The 23753-nt window shown below is 40.8% G+C and overlaps 1 protein-coding gene across 1 annotated transcript in view; it reads right to left on the bottom strand.

The window, feature by feature from the left end:
* FRMPD4 (FERM and PDZ domain containing 4) overlaps positions 1–23753 on the bottom strand; it is a 206960-nt gene that overhangs the window by 29292 nt on the left and 153915 nt on the right. The window contains exons 5-9 of the mRNA XM_013976686.2: positions 22682–22727; positions 13593–13697; positions 10563–10670; positions 5666–5797; positions 333–452 (exon numbers count right to left, since the gene is read on the bottom strand). Of these exons, the coding sequence (XP_013832140.2) occupies positions 333–452; positions 5666–5797; positions 10563–10670; positions 13593–13697; positions 22682–22727 (511 nt within the window). The remainder of the gene's footprint in view (positions 1–332; positions 453–5665; positions 5798–10562; positions 10671–13592; positions 13698–22681; positions 22728–23753) is intronic.

A 23753-nucleotide genomic window follows, 5' to 3' on the forward strand; every position in this document is an offset into this window, starting at 1 on the left:
CTTTGTATATAAATATATATATACTTTGTATATAAATATATATATATACTTTGTATATAAATATATATATATACTTTGTATATAAATATATATATATATATATATATATATAACTGAATCGCTGTGCTGTACACCTGAAACATGATATTGTGAATCGACTATACTTCAATTTAAAATAAAAGCACCATGGAATCCTTTTATAATACATTAAGCTTGTGGGGAGTGAGGGATGAAGAGAAAGAAGATCCCAAATGAAAGAATTCAGGGAGGAAAACCCCACAGTCTATTCATCCCACAATGTTAGTATGAAACATACCCCAGTTATCACGTACCTGAACGTACAGATACTCAAAAGCAACTGGATCTCGCCTTAAAAGGTCAATTGGATCCTTTGGGACAAAGCTGATTCGGAAAAGACATCTCATCTTATGGGAGCTGGGCCTCTGGGTCACCTAGAAGAACAGACCAATGACAAGACTCCTTCAGTGCTGGCAGAAAGGTCTGTGGGCCAGAAGCAAAGGCAGCTTTCTCTGGACACTGAGGAAGGAAGTGGTTGAGGTTATTTTAGTATCTATCATCCATATTCATTCCCTGAAAACCGCACACACCTATGACTTAGGTTATGTTCCCCCACAGCAGTCCCTGAAATGAGGGACTTCGAAAAGGAACTGTTCCCAGTAGAGGCCAGTGAGGGAGCTGAGGAAGGACACCAGACAGCAGAGGAACCAGCTCAGGCCAGCTCAGCAGAGGTGGCTGTGGGGTGTCCCAGGGGGGACTCTGGTGGGAAGCTTACCCCATGGATCCCCTGGGTGCACAGATAAGTCACTGGTTTTGGCCTCTCCCGGGGGAATGTGAATTTCCAGGTATGGACAGGATGGGTGCCAGCTGTCTGAGGGCAGTCCTCTGAAGATGCTGGCTGTTGTAAGTGACAGTCACACACTCAAGGGAGGCTGGGGGCAGGGCGCAAAAGGAGCCCCAGGGGAAAAGCGCAGAGACTGTCCACTGTTTATCACTGCATACCACTGTCATGGGTTTCTCCCTTAGACTCTAGGATGACGGTAGCAGTGAAAACGTGACAGTGACAACCTGCATGATATCCAACTGAAAGGCTGGGGGACAATCGTTCTGGCCTAGTCACTAAATCTGGAGTCCACAAGTTTCTAAAACTACCCCAATTTCTACTCTCATGAATTTTCAGATTGTTCAAAGGGGCTGAGAATATAATATAGGTCCTTCATGGTTAAGGACAGTGGATCCTTTTGAGTTGCTTTCCTTTCCCCCAGCACAGTGTGTGAAACCTGCTAGGTCTTAGTTTCTTAATTCTTTCTGTAACGAAAGGGAATCAGTCAATGCACAGTAGGTGGTTCACATACAGCTGAATGAATGAAAGACACTGGACTTCAAGAAAAAAAGTAAAAAATAAAATAAAAACAAAAAATATTTTAAAAGAGAAGGTGTATTTAACTTCCCTTAAAGAGGAGGTCAGTGCAATGAAATTAAAACTGTGCAGCACGAACCCACACAGTTGTTTGACTTGTAGCTTTGTGCATCTGGGTGTACGTTTCGATGCACTTGCATGCAGTTTCATGCACTTGTAACTACTATTCTGAAGCAGAAAAATCTGGCAAAAAAAATGTTTATGAACTGTTATTTAAAAGTTCAAAATATGATGGGGATTTCCTTGATGGTCCAGTGGTTACTACTCTGTGCTTCCACTACAGGGGGGCACGGGTTCAATTCCTTAGAGGAAATAAGGTTGGACATGCTGTAGCAGACAAAAAGTAAATAAATAAATAAAAGTTCAAAATAGAGAGTTTCCTGGATTTCACTGCTGTTGGGTGAGTTCAATCCCTGCCAGGGAACTGAGATCCTGCAAGCCGTGCAGTGAAGCCAAAAAAAGAAAAGAAAAAGAAAAACATGTTCAAAAGAAAAATAGTATTAATAACAGCTTCATTGAGTCCCTGGTTTCCATGCGCACACACTCATACACACACACACACACACACACACACACACACTCTGAGAATTTACATCGCTGACTCTGCTATACAGAAGAATTTCAAAGGAAAAACACATCCCATATGTAAAGGGACACTGGGCATCCTGAGAACCAGCTTTCCAGCTGTGGGTAGGATTGCAAAACTGAGCGAACTCAGGAGCCCATAAGCTCTAGGCTGGTCATCACTGGCTGATTATAAAGCAAACCAGGAAGGAGGATATGTGGGACCCTAAGAGAACTGGGTGCTGGCAGGGCTGCTGTTGCATGTAACAGTGACTTTACAGGGTGTTTTGCCAGAAGATCTGCTCTGATGGTAGAAAGTCAGGGGTCATCGTATCTCTGGCTCCTTTAATTAGTGGTAGAGACTGGGGTTCGATCCCTGGCTCGGGAAGATCCTCTGGAGAAGGAAATGGCAACCCACCCCAGTATTCTTGCCTGGAGCATCCCTTGGACAGAAGAGCCTGCGAACTACTGTCCATGAGGTCGCAAAGAGTCGGACACGACTTAGTGACTAACAGTCTCACTTTTCACAATCTGTCCTGAATTTTCCATAAGCCACCTTGGTCTATTTTTATCAGTAGTAGGTTACATTAGTTTTGGGAAATAAATGAATGGAATGCAAAAGCATGCTTTCAGTTCAGTTCAGTTGCTCAGTCGTGTCTGACTCTTTGCGACCCCATGAATCGCAGCACGCCAGGCCTCCCTGTCCATCACCAACTCCCCGAGTTCACTCAGACTCACGTCCATCGAGTCCGTGATGCCATCCAGCCATCTCATCCTCTGTCATCCCCTTCTCCTCCTGCCCCCAATCCCTCCCAGCATCAGAGTCTTTTCCAATGAGTCAACTCTTCCCATGTGGTGGCCAAAGTACTGGAGTTTCAGCTTTAGCATCCTTCCTTCCAAAGAAATCCCAGGGCTGATCTCCTTCAGAATGGACTGGTTGGATCTCCTTGCAGTCCAAGGGACTCTCAAGAGTCTTCTCCAACACCACAGTTCAAAAGCATCAATTCTTCGGCACTCAGCCTTCTTCACAGTCCAACTCTCATATCCATATATGACTACTGGAAAACCATAGCCTTGACTAGACGGACCTTAGTTGGCAAAGTAATATCTCTGCTTTTGAATATGCTATCTAGGTTGGTCATAACTTTTCTTCCAAGGAGTAAGCATCTTTTAATTTCATGGCTGCAGTCACCATCTGCAGTTAGACTCATTAAAAATGGCAGTCCATAAGAGTTACAGTCTCTAAAACAAGCAAAAAACCCAAATTCTTGGAAATTTTAGGTAGTATGTAAACAACAATATTATTTTCTAGATAGAAGTTTAGTGTCAAACTGCTAAAAATTCAGGTAGAGTTGCTTAGCAGTTCCCTGGGGGTTTTCATCACAGGTAAATGTTTTAAAACAATTTTTGTTATTGGACATATTTCTTATACTTACTCCTCTTTTCTATCATGCCTATAAATATTTTACAGGTCAAGTTTTCAAATATATTGAATTCAAAGGCATACAGCCAATTTGTTTCAGGATATTTATACTGTCAATTTTCTGTCTAGAGAGAATATTCAAGTTTCAGCACTTTGTTATTAGTTCTGATGAAAGACCAAACAAAGGGTCTTTTAGAAAGATAAGGGAAGAATCATCGTTAGAGGGTTTTTGTTTCCTTCTAATGTTTTAAGAGGAATTTAAAAATTGGAAATCAACCTAGAATGAGAAGTTATGATTACCTAGCATCAGAAAAGATTTTTGAAAGAATCTCTAGGTGGTAGATGGAAGTTCTGGGGGAAGGCAGAAATAGAAATATCAAAAAGTTGTGGGAGGTTTCCATTAGACTCATAGTAACTGGCTGTCCACCCACATCCCCTTGGCATTTACTGCTCCAAGGTGAAGGCTGGTACTGCAAACACCTGTGACCATCTGCCAGTCCAGGGCAAACCAGCACAGCCAGGGAGTAGCTGTCCTTGGGAGAAGCCCACCCCCAATTATGGACAGGATGTTAGCAGACAAAACCCCAGTCCCCTTTCCCATTGAGGGGGATACCTCTGAGGCGTGCTCTCTTCCGGTTCCCAGTGTCCCCAGTGGGACTGAGCTCCAGCTGTCCACAATGGAAACTGGCTTGAAAACATTCTTTAGTGGCACCCCCTTATCCCATTTCCCCTCCTATTCCTCTCCCAGCATTTCCCAGTGTCGCCTCCCCAATAAACCACTGGAGTCCAAATCCTTGTCTAAAGATTGGCTTATGGGGGAACTCAGCAAAACACTGGCCTTTCACATGTGGGACTCTGTATATCAGGGGTCATTCCCTTATACGGCGAACATACCAAGGGTCATTACCCAATAACAACGACTATATCAGGGACCATTCCCCTATAATGATGAATATATCAGGAGTCGTTCCCCTATAATGACAAATGTCATTCCCGTACAACGAACAAAAAAGTCATCTGGCTCCAAGTGTGTTTTGGTATAATAACAAACAATAATAAACAATTAGATGAGATTTAAAATATCAACAGGTAGATAAAAATAAAAGGTCAAGTTTAGAGAGAGGAATATAAATGAACACAAATACTGACTTTGTAAGAAAGTCATCACATTAAGTTTTATTGAATCGAGAGAGTTGAGGATACCTCCAGGTCCCAATGTATGGCTTTTAATTGTGTGACAACCAAAAAGCAACTAAGCATGATGACACTTTTTGCTACTCCATCCATGTGGGGGTGACTTGACTGCCTGCCTCTCCTGGTGTCTGCTCACACCCCTGTGCAAAAAGTCCCCTCTTCGTTGAACTCTCCTACATAAGAGAAATTTGGTGAAATCCCTTGTACATACAACAAAGACCATGCCTGTGTGAAATCACAGGGAAAGTCACGGTGCTGTGCTGAGTTCAGCAGCCAAGCAGCCTGCCTGGCTCCCCAGCTAACAGATGGGGGTGGCACCTTGGTGACCAGGAGCTGGGACACATTGAAAAGTGAAGTTGCTCAGTTGTGTCCAACTCTTTGTGACCCCATGGACTGCAGCCCACCAGGCTCCTCCATCCATGGGATTTTCCAGGCAAGAGTACTGGAGTGGGGTGCCATTGTCTTCTCCAGGGGATCTTCCTGATCCAGGGATCGAAGCTGGGTCTCCTGCATTGCAGGCAGACGCTTTACCATCTGAGCCACCAGGGAAGCCCCCTGAGCCACCAGGGACACATTGGTGGGTTACATATTTATAGTGGGCAGGACTGGGTCAGGGATTTCAGGCTTCCAAAAAAACTCCAAGGTAGGCACTCGGAACTTAAAAGAACGAAATACGATTTGGGCTTCATTTAAATCATCTCAGAAAGCATTTCTTTTTAATAGTTTCTAGAGATCAATTATTGGAACAGGTGAATAAGTCATTACCATCACATGACATATAATTCTGCAGAGCCACCGCCCCCAGTGAGTCACTGCTGAGCCTTTGACAGTTCTGCTTGTGAGAGCAACTGACAGTCTATGAAAAATTGACGAAAAGGGAAACATCACCTTGAGGTGTAAAATCCATTATGAATGCCAGCACTTCCTTTAGTGGGGCTGCCCAGGGCTGTGGGGAAGATGCTGAAACGATTCAAGGACAAGGGAGCTCGGGGCTGGGTGGCCTCTGCTCGGCCAGGCAGCGTGGACCACGGGCAGCATTCACGCACCTGAGTTAGGGTCTCCTGTTCATGAAGCAAAAGCAGCTTTGTTCCAGCCCCTTCCGTCCTCTGCTCCAGCATGAGGGAGAAATGTTCGATGCCTTTGATGGAGAGCTTCTCTTGAAGGGTTAAGATGACATCCTTACAGAGGAAACATTGAAGATATGTGATCAAAATCAAGGTAGCCTTTTTAGATTCCACATATAAATGACCTTATAGGCAAAACAGAAGCAGACCCGCAGACATAGAAAACAAACTTGTGGTGATCAAAGGGGAGAGCGGGGAGGGATAAATTAAGAGATTACAATTAACCTATGCACCCTGCTATATATAAAATAGATAACCAACAAGGACCTAGTGTGTAGCACAGGGAACTCTGTTCAATATTTTGTACTTATCTCTAAGGGAAAAGAATCTGAAAAACAATATACATAGATATATACATATCTATATCTCTCTATATAAGTGAATCACAGTACTGTACTCCTGAAACTAACATAAGATTGTACATCAATTCTACTTCAATTAAAAACCAATCCAGGTACCCTCTGGAGTTAGTAGTCAAGACAGCCAAGGAGTTTACCATGACTGAAAAGTGTACAAATAGGCTGATTTTTCTGTTTTGTACCTTTGATTGATTCTTAAGCTTGATGCTCCAAAGACCCCCCGAAAGATACAGATATGGGGCCTTCTTTCTCTGTTTGCCCTTTTCCTGGCCAACCCCCCACCCCAATTCTTTATGGACTTCAGACACGGAGAAGCAGTCTGGTACACGGCTGGAAGAGGATCTTACCTATCACCTAAGGTCTTAGAGAGCCTGGCCACAGATCGTGCAGTGGAGTTGGCTCAGACACCCTCATTCTAAATGGGGAGGCAACTGAACCATCCCTGAAAGCGGTCTACCCCAGGGCTTGGCCTGCAGGCCAAATCCAGCTGGAACCCAGTCTCATTCATCTCTTTATATATGGGCTACTTTTGTGCTTTGCCTGGGCAGACCTGAAACTGGTGGCAATGGAGCCTGTGTGGCCTGGGAAGCCCCAAATATCTGCTATCTATCTGACTCTTTGCAGAAAAAAAGAAAAAGCTTGCCAACGCCTCTGTAAGCGTACATGGTGGTAGTAAGGAAATGGGTTCTGCAAACAGTCAGGTTTCTGTATCCACTGGCAGCTTAGGGCCAGTTACTTCACTTTGAGGTACCTTAGTGTCCTTGTCTGTCAACCAGGGATCATAAAGATATCTGCCGCAGAACAGATACCAGGACTACATGAATTCATAGACCGCACAGATTACAGCACTGCTTGGCACACAGTTAGGGTATCAAGTTGATAAAAGAAATTTTCACATAATGAGGTCTTGGGAAGTCATTCCAGCTTATGCATGAGTTAACCTGAATTTTGCTAACTCGAACAGTCTGTCTGTGGCCTATCAAACATTGTGCACCTGCTTTAATTATTAAAGTAAAGGGCCCATTGACCAGAAGTCATGAATGCCTAGGTTAAAAATAAAGATGAAATGTATCCTTTCCTGGGATGCCAATGCTGGTCTTTGTCTGATGATAGGACTCCCTACCTGGGTGACAAGGCCAGATTGATTCATTGTGTACATGCTGGTCTGGGTTTGTTTTGAAATTCTGAAGCAATGTATTGCTGACCTGTTTAATGTTCTTTTTTTCTGACAAGATATAAAACTGTGCTGAAAACCATGCTTTTCCTAAAGCATTCTGGGAAGCTGGCTTCAGGTCTATAGTCCTCAGTTTGGCTCAAATAAAAATGTTTTCTATTCTGATTTTTGATTGTTTATTGATTATTTTCATTGATGTAACAATATACATATATCAGCTTCTATTTTAAATCTTTGAGGAGGGTAGAATGAACAAGCTGTGTCAGTAATCCTTTATACAATTAAACACTTATGATCAGAAGGGTGTTCTATACACAAACACAAGTGTACTGCAATGCAAACAAATGTCGTCAACCATTACTTTTTCATGTACTTGAAAACAAGTAAATGATCTCTCTTCAAAGATAATTAATACTCAGATGCTGAAAATCTCATAGAGCAGTGGTGTTCCACCCAGAGAAATTTTGCCCCACAGCAACATTTGGCAATTTCTGGAGATACTTTTGGTTGTCACACTGGGGTTGGGGATGCTATTAGCATGAAAGGAATTATCTGGTCCAAAGTATCGCCAGTGTCAAGAGAGAGAAACCCCTGCCATAGAGAAAAAAAAATTTTTTTTAATTGATCTTTCTTGAGGTTTTGATTTTTCTCTGTGGATCGCTTTAAATTTATTCAGGCCCCTTTAAAACAAAGATCCCCATAACTACTCACCAGGAAAAAAAATCATTCAACAGAAATTCCATGACTATTATGAATTTCATAAAGGGATTCTCTTTCAGAATTTTTGCTCAAGTCTCAGAAAAAAACAAAACCAGCCTCTGTGTGGCAACACATTCTTTATAAAACATTTTTCTGAATCACCAGGAAGGACATGTGATAGCAATAACATTACCCTATTGTGAATCTGTAAGCAAAAATTTTGGCAATTTTTCTTAAACAGTGTCATATCCCTTTCACACCTATACTATTTCCATCTTATGCCTACCAGGCTGCATCTATCGTGATAATAAGGCTATTAGGCATAAGCTAAGATAACTTTAATTTGATGTGAATTCTTCACATTGCTCCCCATCTTCTCACTATCATCTGCCATTCTCAGGGAAATCAAACTTCGTCTGGGGTGGGTTCCTATAATAAAGAGGCCAGAAGGAATTAACAACAGGGCTCTCTTTTTTTTAGGGCTCTCTTTTAAATTTAAATTTATTTCAGTTAAGAAAGGCATTCAAATCTTCACCCATATCTTCAGATGGGTAAGGGGTCCAATGGCAAGGAGCTTTTCTAACCAGTTGGTGTCATAGAACAAGACACAATATCAGAGGGAGTATCTCTTTGGAGTTAGGTCAGGGGTCTTCAAACTAGAGCCTGGCCCTTTCATTTCAAATCTGGCCATGACCATTTATTGATATATTTTTATCTGTGTAGTAAAGGATTAGTCTTGCCTAAAGAAAGGTTTGCTTCTTTGCCCCTGGCTCTTGGGAGGTAACCTTTAAGCTCTTGGCAGGTCCTGCTTGATAGGGGTGTTTTTGTTCATTGGGGAGTCTTGGACTATAATGGACAGTCTATGGGATTTATGGTGGGGATTTATGGGTATGGGATTTATGGTGGGGGCCTTGAGTCATGTGCTATCAGCTTATCTCTGGAGGGTCAGGGTACTAAGGTCAGCCACACAGGTGGGCAGCTGTGTTTAAGTGGCCAATCCCCAATAAAATTTCTGACCATCAAGGCTTGGGCAAGCTTCTCCAGTTGGCAGAACTCAGTGCATTTTGTTATAGGTCAGTGCCAGGAGAAATAAACATTGCTGGCACAACTTCATTGGGGGAATATGGCTGCGAGCTCTCTGCCTGCTCTCTGCTGCCCTGGGCATCTTCTCCCCTTGTTGATTCTTATGTGTAGGCTTCTGTTATAATAAACTGTAACTGTGAGTATACCAATTAGCTGCGTTCTGAAAGTCCTTTGAGTGACCTTCTGAACCTACCTGTCTCTGGCTGCTTTCATGGTACAACAACTGAGTCAAGTAGTTGCAGCAGAGAACAGCTGGCCCACAAAGCTTAAAATATTCACTCTGCGGTCCTTTCCAGGAAAAGTTTGCTGACCTCTAAGTTACTTGATCAATAATTGGAGTCACATCTCCCCATAAATTGATTTTGAGTAGGAAAAAAAGGAAAAGGACTTTTTCAGTCATCACCACTTAAAATTAGCAGTCTTATACAAAGGAAGTTAATATTTCATCTGCAATGACTTAAAGGTGATTTAAATGCTCCATCATCAATCTAATATTGTCTGCTCTATTACCTGCTAAATCACTACCTATTTAAAGCAATTCAGAACAAGCTGCTTGTGGTAGCATAGCAATAAGAACACACAGCAAGTTGGCCTTGGCAGAAATGATTCCACTCATAAGGTCTATGCTGATTAATTAAAAAAAAATGAGAATTAGAGGCTGACTATTGATAGACATTTTTAATACAAAATGTATATTCTCTTGATACTTTATGATACAGGTCATCACTAGGTATCTTTTATTTTTAACTCAATAAAATCTTTTATTGTGTCATTTGAAGAAAGCCTAATTTAGGCTGATGCAACATTAGGGAGGAATCAACTTCTGAACACTCTTTTGCCCAATAAAATAGTGACTATGCACTTTTTCCCCCAGGAAGGAAACATGGGGGAAAAGAATCCATACGCTTTGTAATAATCCCCATTAGGGAGAACTCACCTGTGGTTCTGAAATAAGAGGATTGCTCTGTGACTCCTCTTTTCACCCCTGCCCTAAAAGCAGGACTCACTTCTGCCTTTTTATGTATCGTTTCCATGAAATTGGTTACAGCAATTCAAAGTAAATGTTATCTTTACATTATTCTATCCCTTATTTTTGCTGGACACTAAAGTAGAAGGCATTTAATTAACAGCTAACATCTTAATCTTTTCTGTGGCTGACATGGCTGAGAAATCATGCTGGCTTTGGGCAGGGTGCCAAGGCTTCTTGGTGACAGTCACACTATTTTAATTAATTTTCAATTGCATTAAAATGACTAGTCCTAGTATTTCATGACTGATAGCATATTATATTGGTTTGCAACACAGAGCAGAATCTTCTTCATTTAATTTTTTTGTTTGGGTCTGTATTTAAGTATTCACACACTGCTGTATTTGGAAACAACCAAAACAATCTCAGATATAAACAGATAATTCTAAATGAAGCTATACCCACACAAAACTCACAGTGGGACTTTCATGTGATACCTGGTAGTCTCCAGGTACAGAGTTCAGTGGGTCCTCTTACCTTTATGGAGGTGCTGGAGTCAAAGCGAAATGATTTGGTTTGCCCATTTTCCAGATAGACTTTCAGGACATTTGGCATAAAAAGAAGTGAATTATCCTTAACAGTTTCCTATTTAACAAACAAAAAAAAAGAGTTACACATCAGTCGAATTAGGATTCTGCCCCTGGTAGAAGCAGCAATTTATTGTAATCACAACATAGAAAAAAAAGCAAACTTTCTAAGGCCAACCAAACTATCCCTCTGGTGATATCTGAATTCAGTTGTTTATAGCAAAATTCTTCTCCTCTAGCTACAGATAACTCAGTTGATTCAACTGAAAGACCTTTTCCTATCAGAAGATCAATCAGATGAGGCTTTATTTTAAATTAATTTAAATCAAGGCCTCCCACTGGAAAGCACAATAACAGAAATAATTCCTTTGTAATTAAAGCACAATGTTTGGGACCACAAGGCCAGATTTTAGCAGAGCAACATGTCTTGAGCAGAATCAGGACCAGAAATGACGATGTTTCACGTGATGCCTGTTGGCAGGAGTCATGATGGCAAATCATAAACATTAATAAGCTTCGAGTTTAAAGTAATTTTGCGAAATGATTTTTAAGCCACTTAGACATGTTCCTTGGGCTTCCCTGGTGGGTCAGCTGGTAAAGAATCTGCCTGCAATGCTGGAGACCTGGGTTTGATTCCCTGGGCAGGGAAGATCCCCTGGAGAAGGGAAAGGCTACCCACTCTAGTATTCTGGCCTGGAGAATACCATGAACTGTATAGTCCATGGGGTCACAAAAAGTCAGACATGAATGAGTGGCATGTTCCTTAAACTCCAAGGGATATATGAGTTAAAATAAAACACTGTAACAAACAGATAACTTAAAAATAAGTCAAAAGAGATACTTGAAACACAACCAAAAGTAAATAAAAGAAATGTGTTTCTTTGAATTCTCTTTAACTGGAAGTAGGGAGGGATGAAATGGGGAATAAGAAGCCAACGTGGGTGAGTTCCACAAACATGCGGTTGGTCAAGAAGTCTTAGGAATGGAGGTAAAGCCAGCAATCATGAAAGCATAAGTCCCTTGTGTTGCAGATGAGGAAATGGAGACCAGATGGCCACAGATTTGCTAATGTCCATCAGTTGGTCCATGAGAATTCAGTTTCCAGGTATGCCTGAAAAAGGCTTTGGCCTTTCACTTCCTGTTTCTTTCTCTGACTCCCCTCTCCTCCTCTCTACTCCTGTGGGTTTCACACATGACTTTCCTGCTGCCTTATTCATTGAGTGAGTGAGGCTCCATGTCTAAAAGGAAGGCCACACAATGACTCAGAAGAGCAAGAGGAGACTGGAAAGGAAGCCAGTCACAAGGCTGAGCAGCAGACAAGAGACTGAATGTCCCTGCCATGTTCAAGCCTGTGGTTAGTCCATGGCGGATGAAGGAGATGATCGACCCCCAGAGCTGTCCTATATCCTACGTCCAAGCGGAACAGATGCAGGGCAGCAAGTTTTGGCAAGAAGACACTTGCACCATGAGTGCCTTGCCAAGGATCTGAAGGCTTGTATCTTCAAATTCACATCCAGGACCACCCTCAGGGAAGAGTCTGTGGCCCATACCAAGTATATCATGGATGCCATTTTATCCCTGTAAGTTTACTTAAACAACAATACCTCAACACCAAAAGCTGGCACTTCAAAGGTCCAAAAAATATGAGTGCCCTGGAGGGTAGCTTTCTAAAAACTAAAAACACTAGGCTCGGGAGAGGGAGAGGGTGGGATGATTTGGGAGAATGGCATTGAAACATGTATACTATCATGTAAGAATTGAATCGCCAGTCTATGTCCGATGCAGGATACAGCATGCTTGGGGCTGGTGCACGGTGATGACCCAGAGAGATGTTATGGGGAGGGAGGTGAGAGGGGGGTTCATGTTTGGGAACGCATGTACACCCGTGGTGGATTCATGTCAATGTATGGCAAAACCAATACAGTATTGTAAAGTAAAATAAAGTAAAAAAATAAAATAAAAATTAAAAAAAATAAGTAAAAACACTAGGCTCTATTTTTGGGGAGAAAACTGAAAATAAGCATGCCATCGATTGTTGCATTATTCATTTTGAAGATCAATTATGTGCCTGAGTAGCCATGATTCCTATCAAGACTTATTGATGGAGGTTTGAGCAGTATTTCCTCAGTCCTGGTTGAATACAGGAGACTTTTCCATCATTTTAACTTCTTTCCATTTTGATTATTTGAAAGAATAGAGACATTTTATTTTGGATAAGAAAAACTTAGAGGAAACCCTTCTCAGAATATAGAAAGGGCTGTCACATGGAAGAATGCTTAGTTGGCAGAATAGGGAGAAGTACATGAAAGTTTCAAAGGGGCATAGTCTACTCAACAGGAGGCGAGGTCAGAGATCTCAAATCAAATGAATTCCTTTGCAAAGTAGTGATGTCCCTAAGCCTAGAAACATTCAAGGAAATAATGGACTACTATGTATTCTGGGTTTGGTTAAGAATCCACCTTACAAAATTTAAAAAAAATAAAAAATTAAAAAAAAAAAAAAGAATCCACCTTACACAATTAAAAAAATAAAAGGAATCCGCCTTGCAACACAGGGGACACCGGTTCAATCCTTGGTTCAGGAAGATTCTGCATGCTGAGGAACAATTAAGCCAGGGGGCCACAACTACTGAACCCATGGTCTACGACTCCTGAAGCCCACTGGCCTACAGCTCATGCTCCCCAGCTAAAGAAGCCACCACAATGAGAAGCCTTCTCACCTCAACCAGAGAGAGCCCATGTGCTGCAATGAAGACCCAGCACAGCCAAAACACAAAATAAAGAATAAAATAAAATAAATAGATCTTTTTTAAAAAACGAAGAAGGAAGAGGAACACAGCAGGCACAACCTGGCAATCTCTCAATCCCTTCACAATCTTGAGATTCGATACCCTGTGAAAGCCAACAACCCATCTTGAACTGATCATTCCAGTGGGGCAATTGGCTCTCTGTGAGTCACCAGTAGGTGACTGTCAACTCACCGACACTTGGCCATTGATGATGACCTCCTCGGAGAACCGTACTTTGACTGGATTGGACTTTAATCTTGCCTTTTTTGCAGCACTAATAAATGCTGATTTGGGAGACTAGAAAAAAGAAAGAAAATATTTGATCTGATTATTGGTAACATAAGGTCAACCTGATAAGAGCTGTTTTTTATCTTTATCTTCCTAGCTATTTAACATTTTTGCTCAAAAGGGTTTGGTACATGCCCAATTCAAAGACTAAATATGAATGATGGATGCAATCAAAACCCTGTCATGCTCATCAAGTAGTAAGTTTGATTTAGCCACCAGACCAGAACTATAAACAGCATGTTCCATGTTCTTCCAGAGCACATTTCCAAGGATCTTTTAAAATGACAGTTGTGGAAGTATGTAAATCCTGCCTTCAGTACAGAGCTTTGAGGGCAATGTATCAATAGAAGGTGAGGGGGTGGCCAAATCTCATGTTCAGTTTATAACAAGTTGATCATTAATAATCTATTTTAACACGGTGGAGAAGAGCCACTGACAGTTCTAAAATAACTGATAATTTCATTGTTATTTATATTAAGGGCATATGGGAATGTGAACAGGAAAGGGTACACACACACATACGAAAGGTGCCATGCTTTATGAGCCCAAAACTTGAGCTTCAACCTCTTGTTAGTAACCTGTGATCCTATAATCTTACTGGGCAAGGTAGCAAAGAGGCCTTGATTTAGGATTGAAAGTCAACTAAATCACTTTACTTGACAGCAGTAATTACTAACACAATATTGTAAGTCGATTATACTTCAATAAAATAAATAAATAAGAAATAATATAAAAAAATAGAAAGTCAACTTCATGTTCTGCCTCACCTTATAGGCCCTTTGTCTTTCGTTGGAAAGAGGGGCTGAGAGATTCAGTTGTTCCCCCTTAGAAATGCAAAGGACAATGAGAAAACCTGCTCAGAGGATATGATCTTGGGAAATGGACTTCATCTGAAAAGTAGCCTCTTTGAACAGTTTTCATGAAGCCCAAGGGGAAGGGAACTCACATGGTAGGTGTCTACCATGTTGCAAGCAACACCTGTTTATTCTGCATTCTCTATTGAACCTTATATAGAGGTAAATAGCCTGATTCATACAATTGCAATTTTAAAATCCTACAATTGCAAATACTGAATATACCACGTAGTTCAATCTAACGTTCTTCATACTATACCGTTCTAAGAGATTGAGAATGTTGTGTAAAGAATTCTAGTAATTAACTCTAGAATCAATGGAGGCTCAACCTCCTGTGTACTGCAATCATCTCAAAGGATGAAAGCCAGTTAGAGTATCCCATATTTTGTATTTTAAATAAAATGAAAAAAAAAAGATTTCCATCTTTTTCAAATACAAGTATACTTGAGATCAATTTAAAAACAATATGTTGGGATGGATAAGTTAGGTGTGCTCTATCCATACAATGGGCTTCCCTAGGGCTAAGCGGTAAAGAATCTGACTACCAATGCAGCAGACAGGAGTTCAATTTGTGGCTTGGGAAGATCCCCTGAAGGAGAAAATGGCAACCCATTGAGTAATCTTGCATGGGAAATCCCATGGACAGAGGAGCCTGGCAGGCTACAGTCCATGGGGTTGCAAAGAGTTGGACACAACTTAGCAACAGAAACAACAACATCCATACAATGGAATACTATTTAGCTACAACAAGCATGAAATTCTGATACATGCTACAACATGGATGAACCTTGAAAACATCATGGTAAGTGAAAGAAACCAGGCACAAAATGCCACATATTTTATGATTTGATTCCACTTACATGAAATGTCCAGAATAAGAAAATCCACAGAGACAGAAAGCAGGTTAGTGGTTGCCAGAGGCTGAGAGGGTGGGGAGAATGAGGAGTGACTGTTTAATGGCTATGGGGTTTCCTTTTGGGGTGGTGAAAATGCCCTGGAATTCCAGAGTGTCAATGGGTGCACAAGATTGTGAATGTACTCGATGCCACAGAACTGTACACTCAAATATGGAAGATTTATGTTATGTGTTTTTTTGTGTGATAATAAAACAAAATCATTGTTGGAAAAACTCATTATAAAACATGTGTGTATTCCTGGGTGGAGTCTGCGTTAATGCTGAGAAAATTCTGTTATTTCAAAAGTTCCCTTGTGTCTTAAGGGCGGTATGGATGGATGGTTTGGCCTCCAGAATTTCAATTCCCCCATTTATGCAAGATGTTAAACGGAATTGTTGCCCTTTAAAAACAAAACGAAGTGAAACACACCTGCTGCCCTGCAAAAGAATCTCTGAATGGCTGCTCCTAAAAAGAAAAGCTTTGAGCATGCTCAACGTGACTTAAAAGTCCTATTGCAAAGCTGAAGTCGTGGTACAGAGGTGTTCTCTTCGGTACCATAATTACAGGCCAAGCTTAGTCATAATGAACGAACAAATCATACAGTAGTGAGTTCATTTGCTTTTGATATGCCATTTTTTAGCAAAAGGGAAAACATTATTTTCCGGTAATGATTTTAAGCAGGGGATATTTACACTGGCACAATGTGTTTAGCTCGAGTGAAGTGGCTGTAATAAAGCTACCCAGAACAGGCATTGCTAATTAGAGATATTTGAATGTGAGAACACCCCACTTTCTCAGCATTGTTTGGGAATGATGTATTTCACATGTGTTCCATGCGCCAGATGCTGAGGTTTATTCCATTATGTATCTGAATTTCTAAATGTAATATTTTACCTCATTTTTCTAAAATGTTCTACATAATTCCTTGCCTCAGTAAAAAGTATATTTAACAGAATGTAGTTTTCCACACATCTCATTTGCTGCATAATCTTAAAATGCCGTGATGGTCCCATGGAAGTACATAATGTTATTGCCCTTAAAAGTGGCCCCTTAGAGCAGAATTGGTCAAGATGGGGAAGGTTGTTTCATAGCTAATGCATGCCTACCTCTTGGAGATCCATTCCGGAATTTATTAGGTTGGCCAAAAAGTTTGATTGGGTTTTCCATAACAGCTTATGAAAAATATTGAACGAATTTTTTGGCCAACCCAAAGTTTCCCATGCCCTAATAACAATCCTGGTAACTTAGGAAAACCAGAAAAGAAACTAGATAGCCAAGGTAAATGTTACTTTATACGTATTTTGAACTTTATACATATTTTGAAGACTTTATACGTATTTCTATTAGACTTAGGATGAAAGTCCAAGAATCTACACAAGTTGCATTTTGTTGTTGTTGTTCTGGATTTGTGACTATTTCATATAATAGATGCACATTCTAAAAACTACTTTTTGACAATAAAAACATAAGCTCTTCAAGTCTGAAGGTTATTGAATTTGAATCAATAAAGTAATGATTTCTTCCACTGACTAGAGTTACTTCTGGTACATGAGGTATGTAAACTAATCATGACTACAGTTTTGACTGAGGTGTTTCTCTCTGGCTAAAAAATAGACAACGTGCACCATCCAAAAACCTGATGAATTAATTCCTGGCAACATGCTGACCAGGAGGTGCTGATCACAAGCACTTCATATCTTGTGGTGGAAATGACAAATAATTACTATTTAGAATAATCAGATTTTCCTGCTGTTAATTAATTTTACGATTAAAAGGCCTCTAATCAACCCCTGCACCTCTTTTCAAATTCCATGTTGCAAAGATGGCCATGATAGATGGCTGACATTCTTCTGATGTTCTTAGATGTTCTAAGTCACTAGGACTTAGTTTGAAACAAAATTACATAAGATAAATTTTCTGAAGCTGAAGTGTAAGATCTTGAACTTGCAATTCTGTGGCTCTAAAGTACTACTTGTATGGTGAAGATTAACTAGCCTACAGTTATCACTGGATGACTGGAGTTCTTCCAAGCAGACCCTAAGACCAGAATTCATAAGATGATAGCTGATTTGGGAGATGCTCCTAGAAAGCATGCGCAGGTGAGCAGGGGAGGGTGAGGAAGCCAACAAAGCATTCATTGTTTAGTCAGGCACCACGGTCAGCAACTGGAGTTGAACCATGCTGGGAAGATCTGAAAAACATGGCAGGCTACATGCCTTGAAGTTGACTGAAGAGAGAGGGAACTGGGTTATTTATCTACCAGCTCCTGTCAATCAGTGATGAGAGGTGGCTGTTCTTCTGGGAGTGAGAATTCCTAGTGGAATGCTCATAGAGCATTTCTGGCCTGCTCCAGGAGCATGGCCCTGTGGTGAAAGGGCCCACAGGCAAAGAATCCCTGGTGCTTTCAGTTGGAAATTGGGCCACCATGCTCACATGCCAAGGGGATATGTTCTGGGTCCTGATGGCATCTACTACAGAGGAGCTTCCATGAAGAGGTGTGTAGCCTCGCTCAGGCATGTGGAACACAGTGGAAGGTAGACAGGAAGTGAGAGGCAGACAAGTAGATCTCTCAGCTCTTTGGCCTAGAGGGAAGGAGAAACATGGTAGCATAGGGATGCCAGAAATGAGCCCAATCCAAATGATCTAGGGTTATGTGAGGGGAAATTACAGAGACTGTTTAAATACTCACTGTCTCAGGTAATGTTGGATTGGGACGCTCTGAAAGTTCTAGGCTTGGGAACTATGGAAAGGAAAGAAGGGAGCAGCTGGCCAAGAAAGATCTGGGATTAAAAATGGTAACAGTATAAGGGAATAAGATGGTATGCCAGAAGAAAACAAATAAAATCCACAAGTAACCCAAATATTCCTCTTCTAAAACTCCATCCTGAGGAAATGTGACTAAATACAGATAAAGATTTACACACAAAGATGTTCTTTGTGGATTTATTTATAATAGAAACATATGAGAGACAGTGGGCCTAATGATGGATGCTGGTTAAGGATCTTGGTTCAATGTAGTGTTTTACAGACTATATATAATGCTTATATAGAAACCTTGATGATACAGGAAAATGCTTGATATACTAAGTAAATGAAGCAGAACAAAATGTACATATAATATGACATAACTACTGATAGACTGGAAGTACATAAGCCAAAATGTTTACTCTGGTTGTCTTTGAGGAAAAGTATTGCCAGCACATATTTTCCTGCTTCTGTATTTCCTTCTGCTCTTCCATGATTCTTCTCTAAGAAATAAGGTAAAAATGGTGGCAGCTGAGGCCTCCATAATACTTAAAATAAGAAGGCAAAACCCATTCAGAATTATTTCTCATCAAAGAATTTTGGGAATCCTTAGTTTTCTCCCAGACCCCACTGACCTGAACCTCACTGGAGGTTGATTGCTATGGCTGGGTCATGTTGGGGTGCCCTGGGAACACATGGAGTGTGCCAAAAGGTATAAACACTGGCTCTCTGTCTTGACTGGATCTTATTACGCAGAAGAAATACAACATAAAAACTGCCGACCAATAAGTTGCGAAGAAATTAAAATGCTAATTTCTCTTGTCTGTAATAAAAGTAGATTAATTGACTTTCTTTTGGTCTAGTGGATCCTTCATTTCTGTCAATTTTGGTTGCCAAGAAAATGTTTCGCAAATACATAAAATCTGATTTTTTAAAAAAAGCCATTTGCTTGCAGGAAAATCCAAACACAAAAATAAAAGTAAAAATCTGCAGTCTCTTTTCTCATTTGCACTCCTCTCTTCATTTGATGTATCTATTTAAGTAACTTTAAGGTTTCAATTCTTTCAGTTCAGAGGAGGAAAAAGCCACTTTGGACTGGATCAAAAAGAAAAGGCTTTAGTGACACATTGGTTCCCAAATAGGGGTGATTTTGGTCCCCAGGGAATGTATAACAGTGTCTGAGGCATTTTTGGTTGTGACCACTTGGGACAGCATGCTACTGGCATTTAGTGTGTAGAGGCCAGGGCTGCTGCTAGACACACCTCCCAACAGAGAATTCTCCAGCCCAATGATGCTGATGTTGAGAAACTCTGAGGTAGCATGCAGAATCTGTACTAAGACTTGAAAGGTAAGAAGGATTTGGTGAGGCTGAGGAGGTGGCAGGTAGAGTATGTGAAGAGCATTTCAGGAGGAAGGAGGGTTGGTCAGAGGAAAGTCAAAGTTGAGCATGCATCTACAATAACTGGCCAGGAGCGAGTGACTCTGAAAGGTGCAACTGCTGGCCGCAAGACCAAGCAACACTCCTGAATGTTAATATAGCACAACAGCAGAAGCCAAATGAACTCCCAGAAAATTCCAGATTATCTGTTAAAAGTAAGTTCCATGATTCACGAATCGTAATGAGTATTGATATGAATAACAAGTCATGCAGACTGAAAAGGCAAAAACAGCAAGCAAAGCCATAAGACAAAACCCTTGACTTATATGTAAAACTCCTCTAGGCTTACTGTGCCAGGTAAAGTGCGATCCCACGTTGGAAAAACAACCTGGTTTGGAGTAAAATAGTTCTGATCTTGCATTGCTAATGGGTTATAAAGCAGGGAGAGCTAATTCAGGAAAGACAATGTAAACTTAAAGTTTTACCAGGAATTTCTGGTTGGTCAATCACTTACATATGACAGACATTTACATTGGCTTTACCAAAATGTATCTGTTCACTGCAGAGAAATGAAGAAGAATGGATAGATCTGAAGTGGGTGTGAGTGACTACTGGTTTAAATGAAATAATCTGAAGACAGATGAGCTGTACTTTCTAAGGAAGGAATCACCGGGTCATGAGGTAGTAGATGTGAAAGGCCCTTAGATGGGATGCCATCTGACCCTCTCCTCACACAGATGAGGAAACTGGGATTGGAGCAGCTGTGGGAGTCACCTATTATACTGTTGGGAGCTAGATCTCAACTTCTGGTGCTTTTACATCCTGCTGCTGCTGCTAAGTTGCTTCAGTCGTGTCCAACTCTGTGCGACCCCATAGACGGCAGCCCACCAGGCTCCCCTGTCCCTGGGATTCTCCAGGCAAGAACACTGGAGTGGGTTGCCATTTCCTTCTCCAGTGGGTGAAAGTGAAAAGTGAAAGTGAAAAGTGAAAGTGAAGTCGCTCAGTCGTATCCGACTCTTAGTGACCCCATGGACTGCAGCCTGCCAGGCTCCTCCATCCATGGGATTTTCCAGGCAAGAGTACTGGAGTGGGGTGCCATTGCCTTCTCCGGCTTTTACATTCTACTATGTCCTTAGATTTCAAATCCAAGTGTGTGTGTGTGTGTGTGTGTGTGTGTGTGTGTGTCTAGTTGTGTCAAACAGTTAGCACTAAAAGTAACACTCAGTATTAAATTGCTTTTAATATATGTAGCAATGTTCCCCCATGGCATAACTTGGTGTCTCATGATCTTACTACAAATTTGAGTACATATTTTTTCCTGCCTAAAATGCCTAGTCTATAGTGCTTAGCAAGAAAATTTTATGACAGGGGAGATGATGAGTTTGGTCAGAAGATGGAGACTGGCAAATACCAGAGCCTTTGAACTGATGTAGAAATCTTTATGGGGAAGAAAAAAGACGTATAAGCAGGCTGGAATTTCTGTTCTTCCACCTGAAGGCCACACAAGGTACTGACAGCAGACATTTGGGGAAAAAAATCTGAAGGAATTGGACTTGGTATTTTTTAGTTCACTGCCCATGTGTGAAATTCACAAGCAATGGCAAATCTATAGAAATAAATAAATAGTTAACTAGTGGCTGCTCAGGACTAAGGGTAGGAAAAGGGATTTACTGTAAATGGGAATAAGGAATCCTGTTGGGGTGATGCACGTGTTCTCAGACTGGATAGTGGTGACAGTTGCATACCTCAATAAACTTTGTAAAGATCATGGAATTATATACTTACAATGGATGAAGTTTGTGATATGCAAATTATACCATGATAAAGTTGTTTTAAAAAAAATCATGGGAACTCAAGGCAGTACAATTTTAATCACCCTCCACCCTTCTGACAACCTACTGAACTGTCCAACATCTGTACCAAATTATTATTATTCTTTGCTATTAATTATATATATTTTAAAGTTTATTTAATTGAAAGATAATTGCTTTACAGATTCTGTTGGTTTCTGCCATACAGCAATTTGAATCAGCCATAGGTATACATATATCCCCTCCCTCTTGAACCTCCCTCCCACCTCCCACCTCATCTCACCCCTCTAGGTTGTCACAGAGCCCTGGTTCAAGCTCCCTGAGTCATACAGCAAATTCCCACTGGCTCATCTATTTTACATATGGTAGTGTGCGTGTTTCCACATTTGTCCCACCCTCTGCTTCCCTGCTACCCCGTGTCCACAGTCTGTTCTCTCTGTCTGAGCCTCCATTGCTAGATACCATATATATGTGTTAATATATAATATTTGTTTTTATCTTTCTGACTTATTTCACTCTGTATAATAGGCTCTAGATTCATCCACCTCATTAGAACTGACTCAAATACATTTCTTTATATGGTTGAGTAATGTTCCATTGTGTATATGTACCACTGCTTCTTTATCCACTCACCTGTCGATGGACATCTAGGTTGCTTTCATGTCCTAGCTATTGTAAATAGTTGTTTTGAATGATATCTTTATTATTTTATGCTTTTTAAAATTTCATACTTGTCCTAACCACTTACTAAGGCCCATCAGGTATAAGTCCAAGATATTTTCAAATCCATCCACCTCTTCCCATCATTACTCTACTTCAGATCACAATTATTTCTCACTGGAATTACTCCCACAACCTTGATCATCTGCTTCCTGGGATATATCAGCAATCAATATATTCCAGTTATTTCTCAACTTTAAAGTCCCACCAAATTATTTAGGTGGGGATAAGGAAAATAATCATGCTTTAACTTCTTACAATTAGATATTCCCTTTAGACTTGTGATTCTTAACCTGGAAACTTAAAAGAATCACAAGGAAATTCTTGAGTTTTGTGTCATTTCCAGATGTGAGAGGCACATAGGACTGAAAAGTTGACTTCCAAGATATTTGGGAAATGCATCACTTTCTTTTCTCTCCAATGAAGGGTTTTTATCATAGAGTACAAAATACATATAATCAAGATTTTGGAACTGGTACTATGAATGCATGCTATTTCTCTCTGCTGTTATTCCCTGGAGTGAAGTGGCAGGAGGAGACTGGAAATCTGAGAAAACAGACACAGGCACTTTTACTCACAGGACACTTACAGGGTAAGGCTGAATAACAGTGAGGAGTATCGACTCTTTGCAGCTTCTGTAAGAGAGAGGAAAAAAAAGTATTTATGACATGCACAGAGCCTGGGCTCTACCGGTGACGGTGCTCTTTTGAAACAAAATGTGTGATGTTGGCGAATGTTTCTTGGACTCCCAGGGCAGAGATTCCAAAGGCTCAGAAGTGAGCTTTCAGATCACAGAGAAAACCAGAATCAAATGTTTACCCAGTGGAAAGCCTCCTGTTCGATTTATATTGGGTGATATAATCTGCAACACTGAACAGCAGGGCCCTAAAATAAAACTCGCTGAAGGAAGGTCGGATTTTAAAAGCATCGACTGAGTCTCTCAAAATCGATTCTCCCCTTCTGACTTTCCTTTAGCTACTTAAAATGTCTGTGCAATTTTCTGGAAGGGGATAGATTTTTTTAAATGGTATCAATTCACTGAACATCATTATCTCCTTAGGGTCAGCATCAGGAAAAGAAAAATGTCATCGTAGGTTTCTTATGTAAAAACAGGATCCCAGCAAATGTGACTTCCCATGCCGTGTGGCTTTCTATGGTTAAGGTAACAATGCCTAGGATCTTGAGCTGATAAACATTTCAGAAGGGCACTCGTTGGGAAATATTGTTCACCATAGTGAACACTGTGTAGCCAAGAGCAGGACAACGTAATACAATGTCATGGTTTATTTAATTTCCCCCAAGTAAGCCAAACCTTTCAAATAACTTGACCCTTTGAGGAAAAATCTTATTATAGGTTGCAATAGTTTTTCTTCCTTCCTTTGTTCCTTTTTTATACTGAGTAGGAGAAAGGTCAGTTGCCATTTCATTGAGCAGGGGCTGACTTTTTCTATAGTTTAGGTGGTAATTAATTACCTGCTTTTGTGACGTCCTGCCCAAATGATTCAAGACAAGGGGATCTATTGCAGTGCTGTTCCTTTGGAGAAGTCATGACAAATTGCATTTCTAGCATTAAGTACTCTTCAACCCCCCACTATAAGCCCATTGCCTGGGGAGGACCATGTGATTTGCCACAGGAGCAGTGGCGGCTGGGCCCTGATGGA

The sequence above is a fragment of the Capra hircus genome (genome assembly GCF_001704415.2).
Source record: "Capra hircus breed San Clemente chromosome X unlocalized genomic scaffold, ASM170441v1, whole genome shotgun sequence".
Classification (NCBI taxonomy): domain Eukaryota; kingdom Metazoa; phylum Chordata; class Mammalia; order Artiodactyla; family Bovidae; genus Capra; species Capra hircus.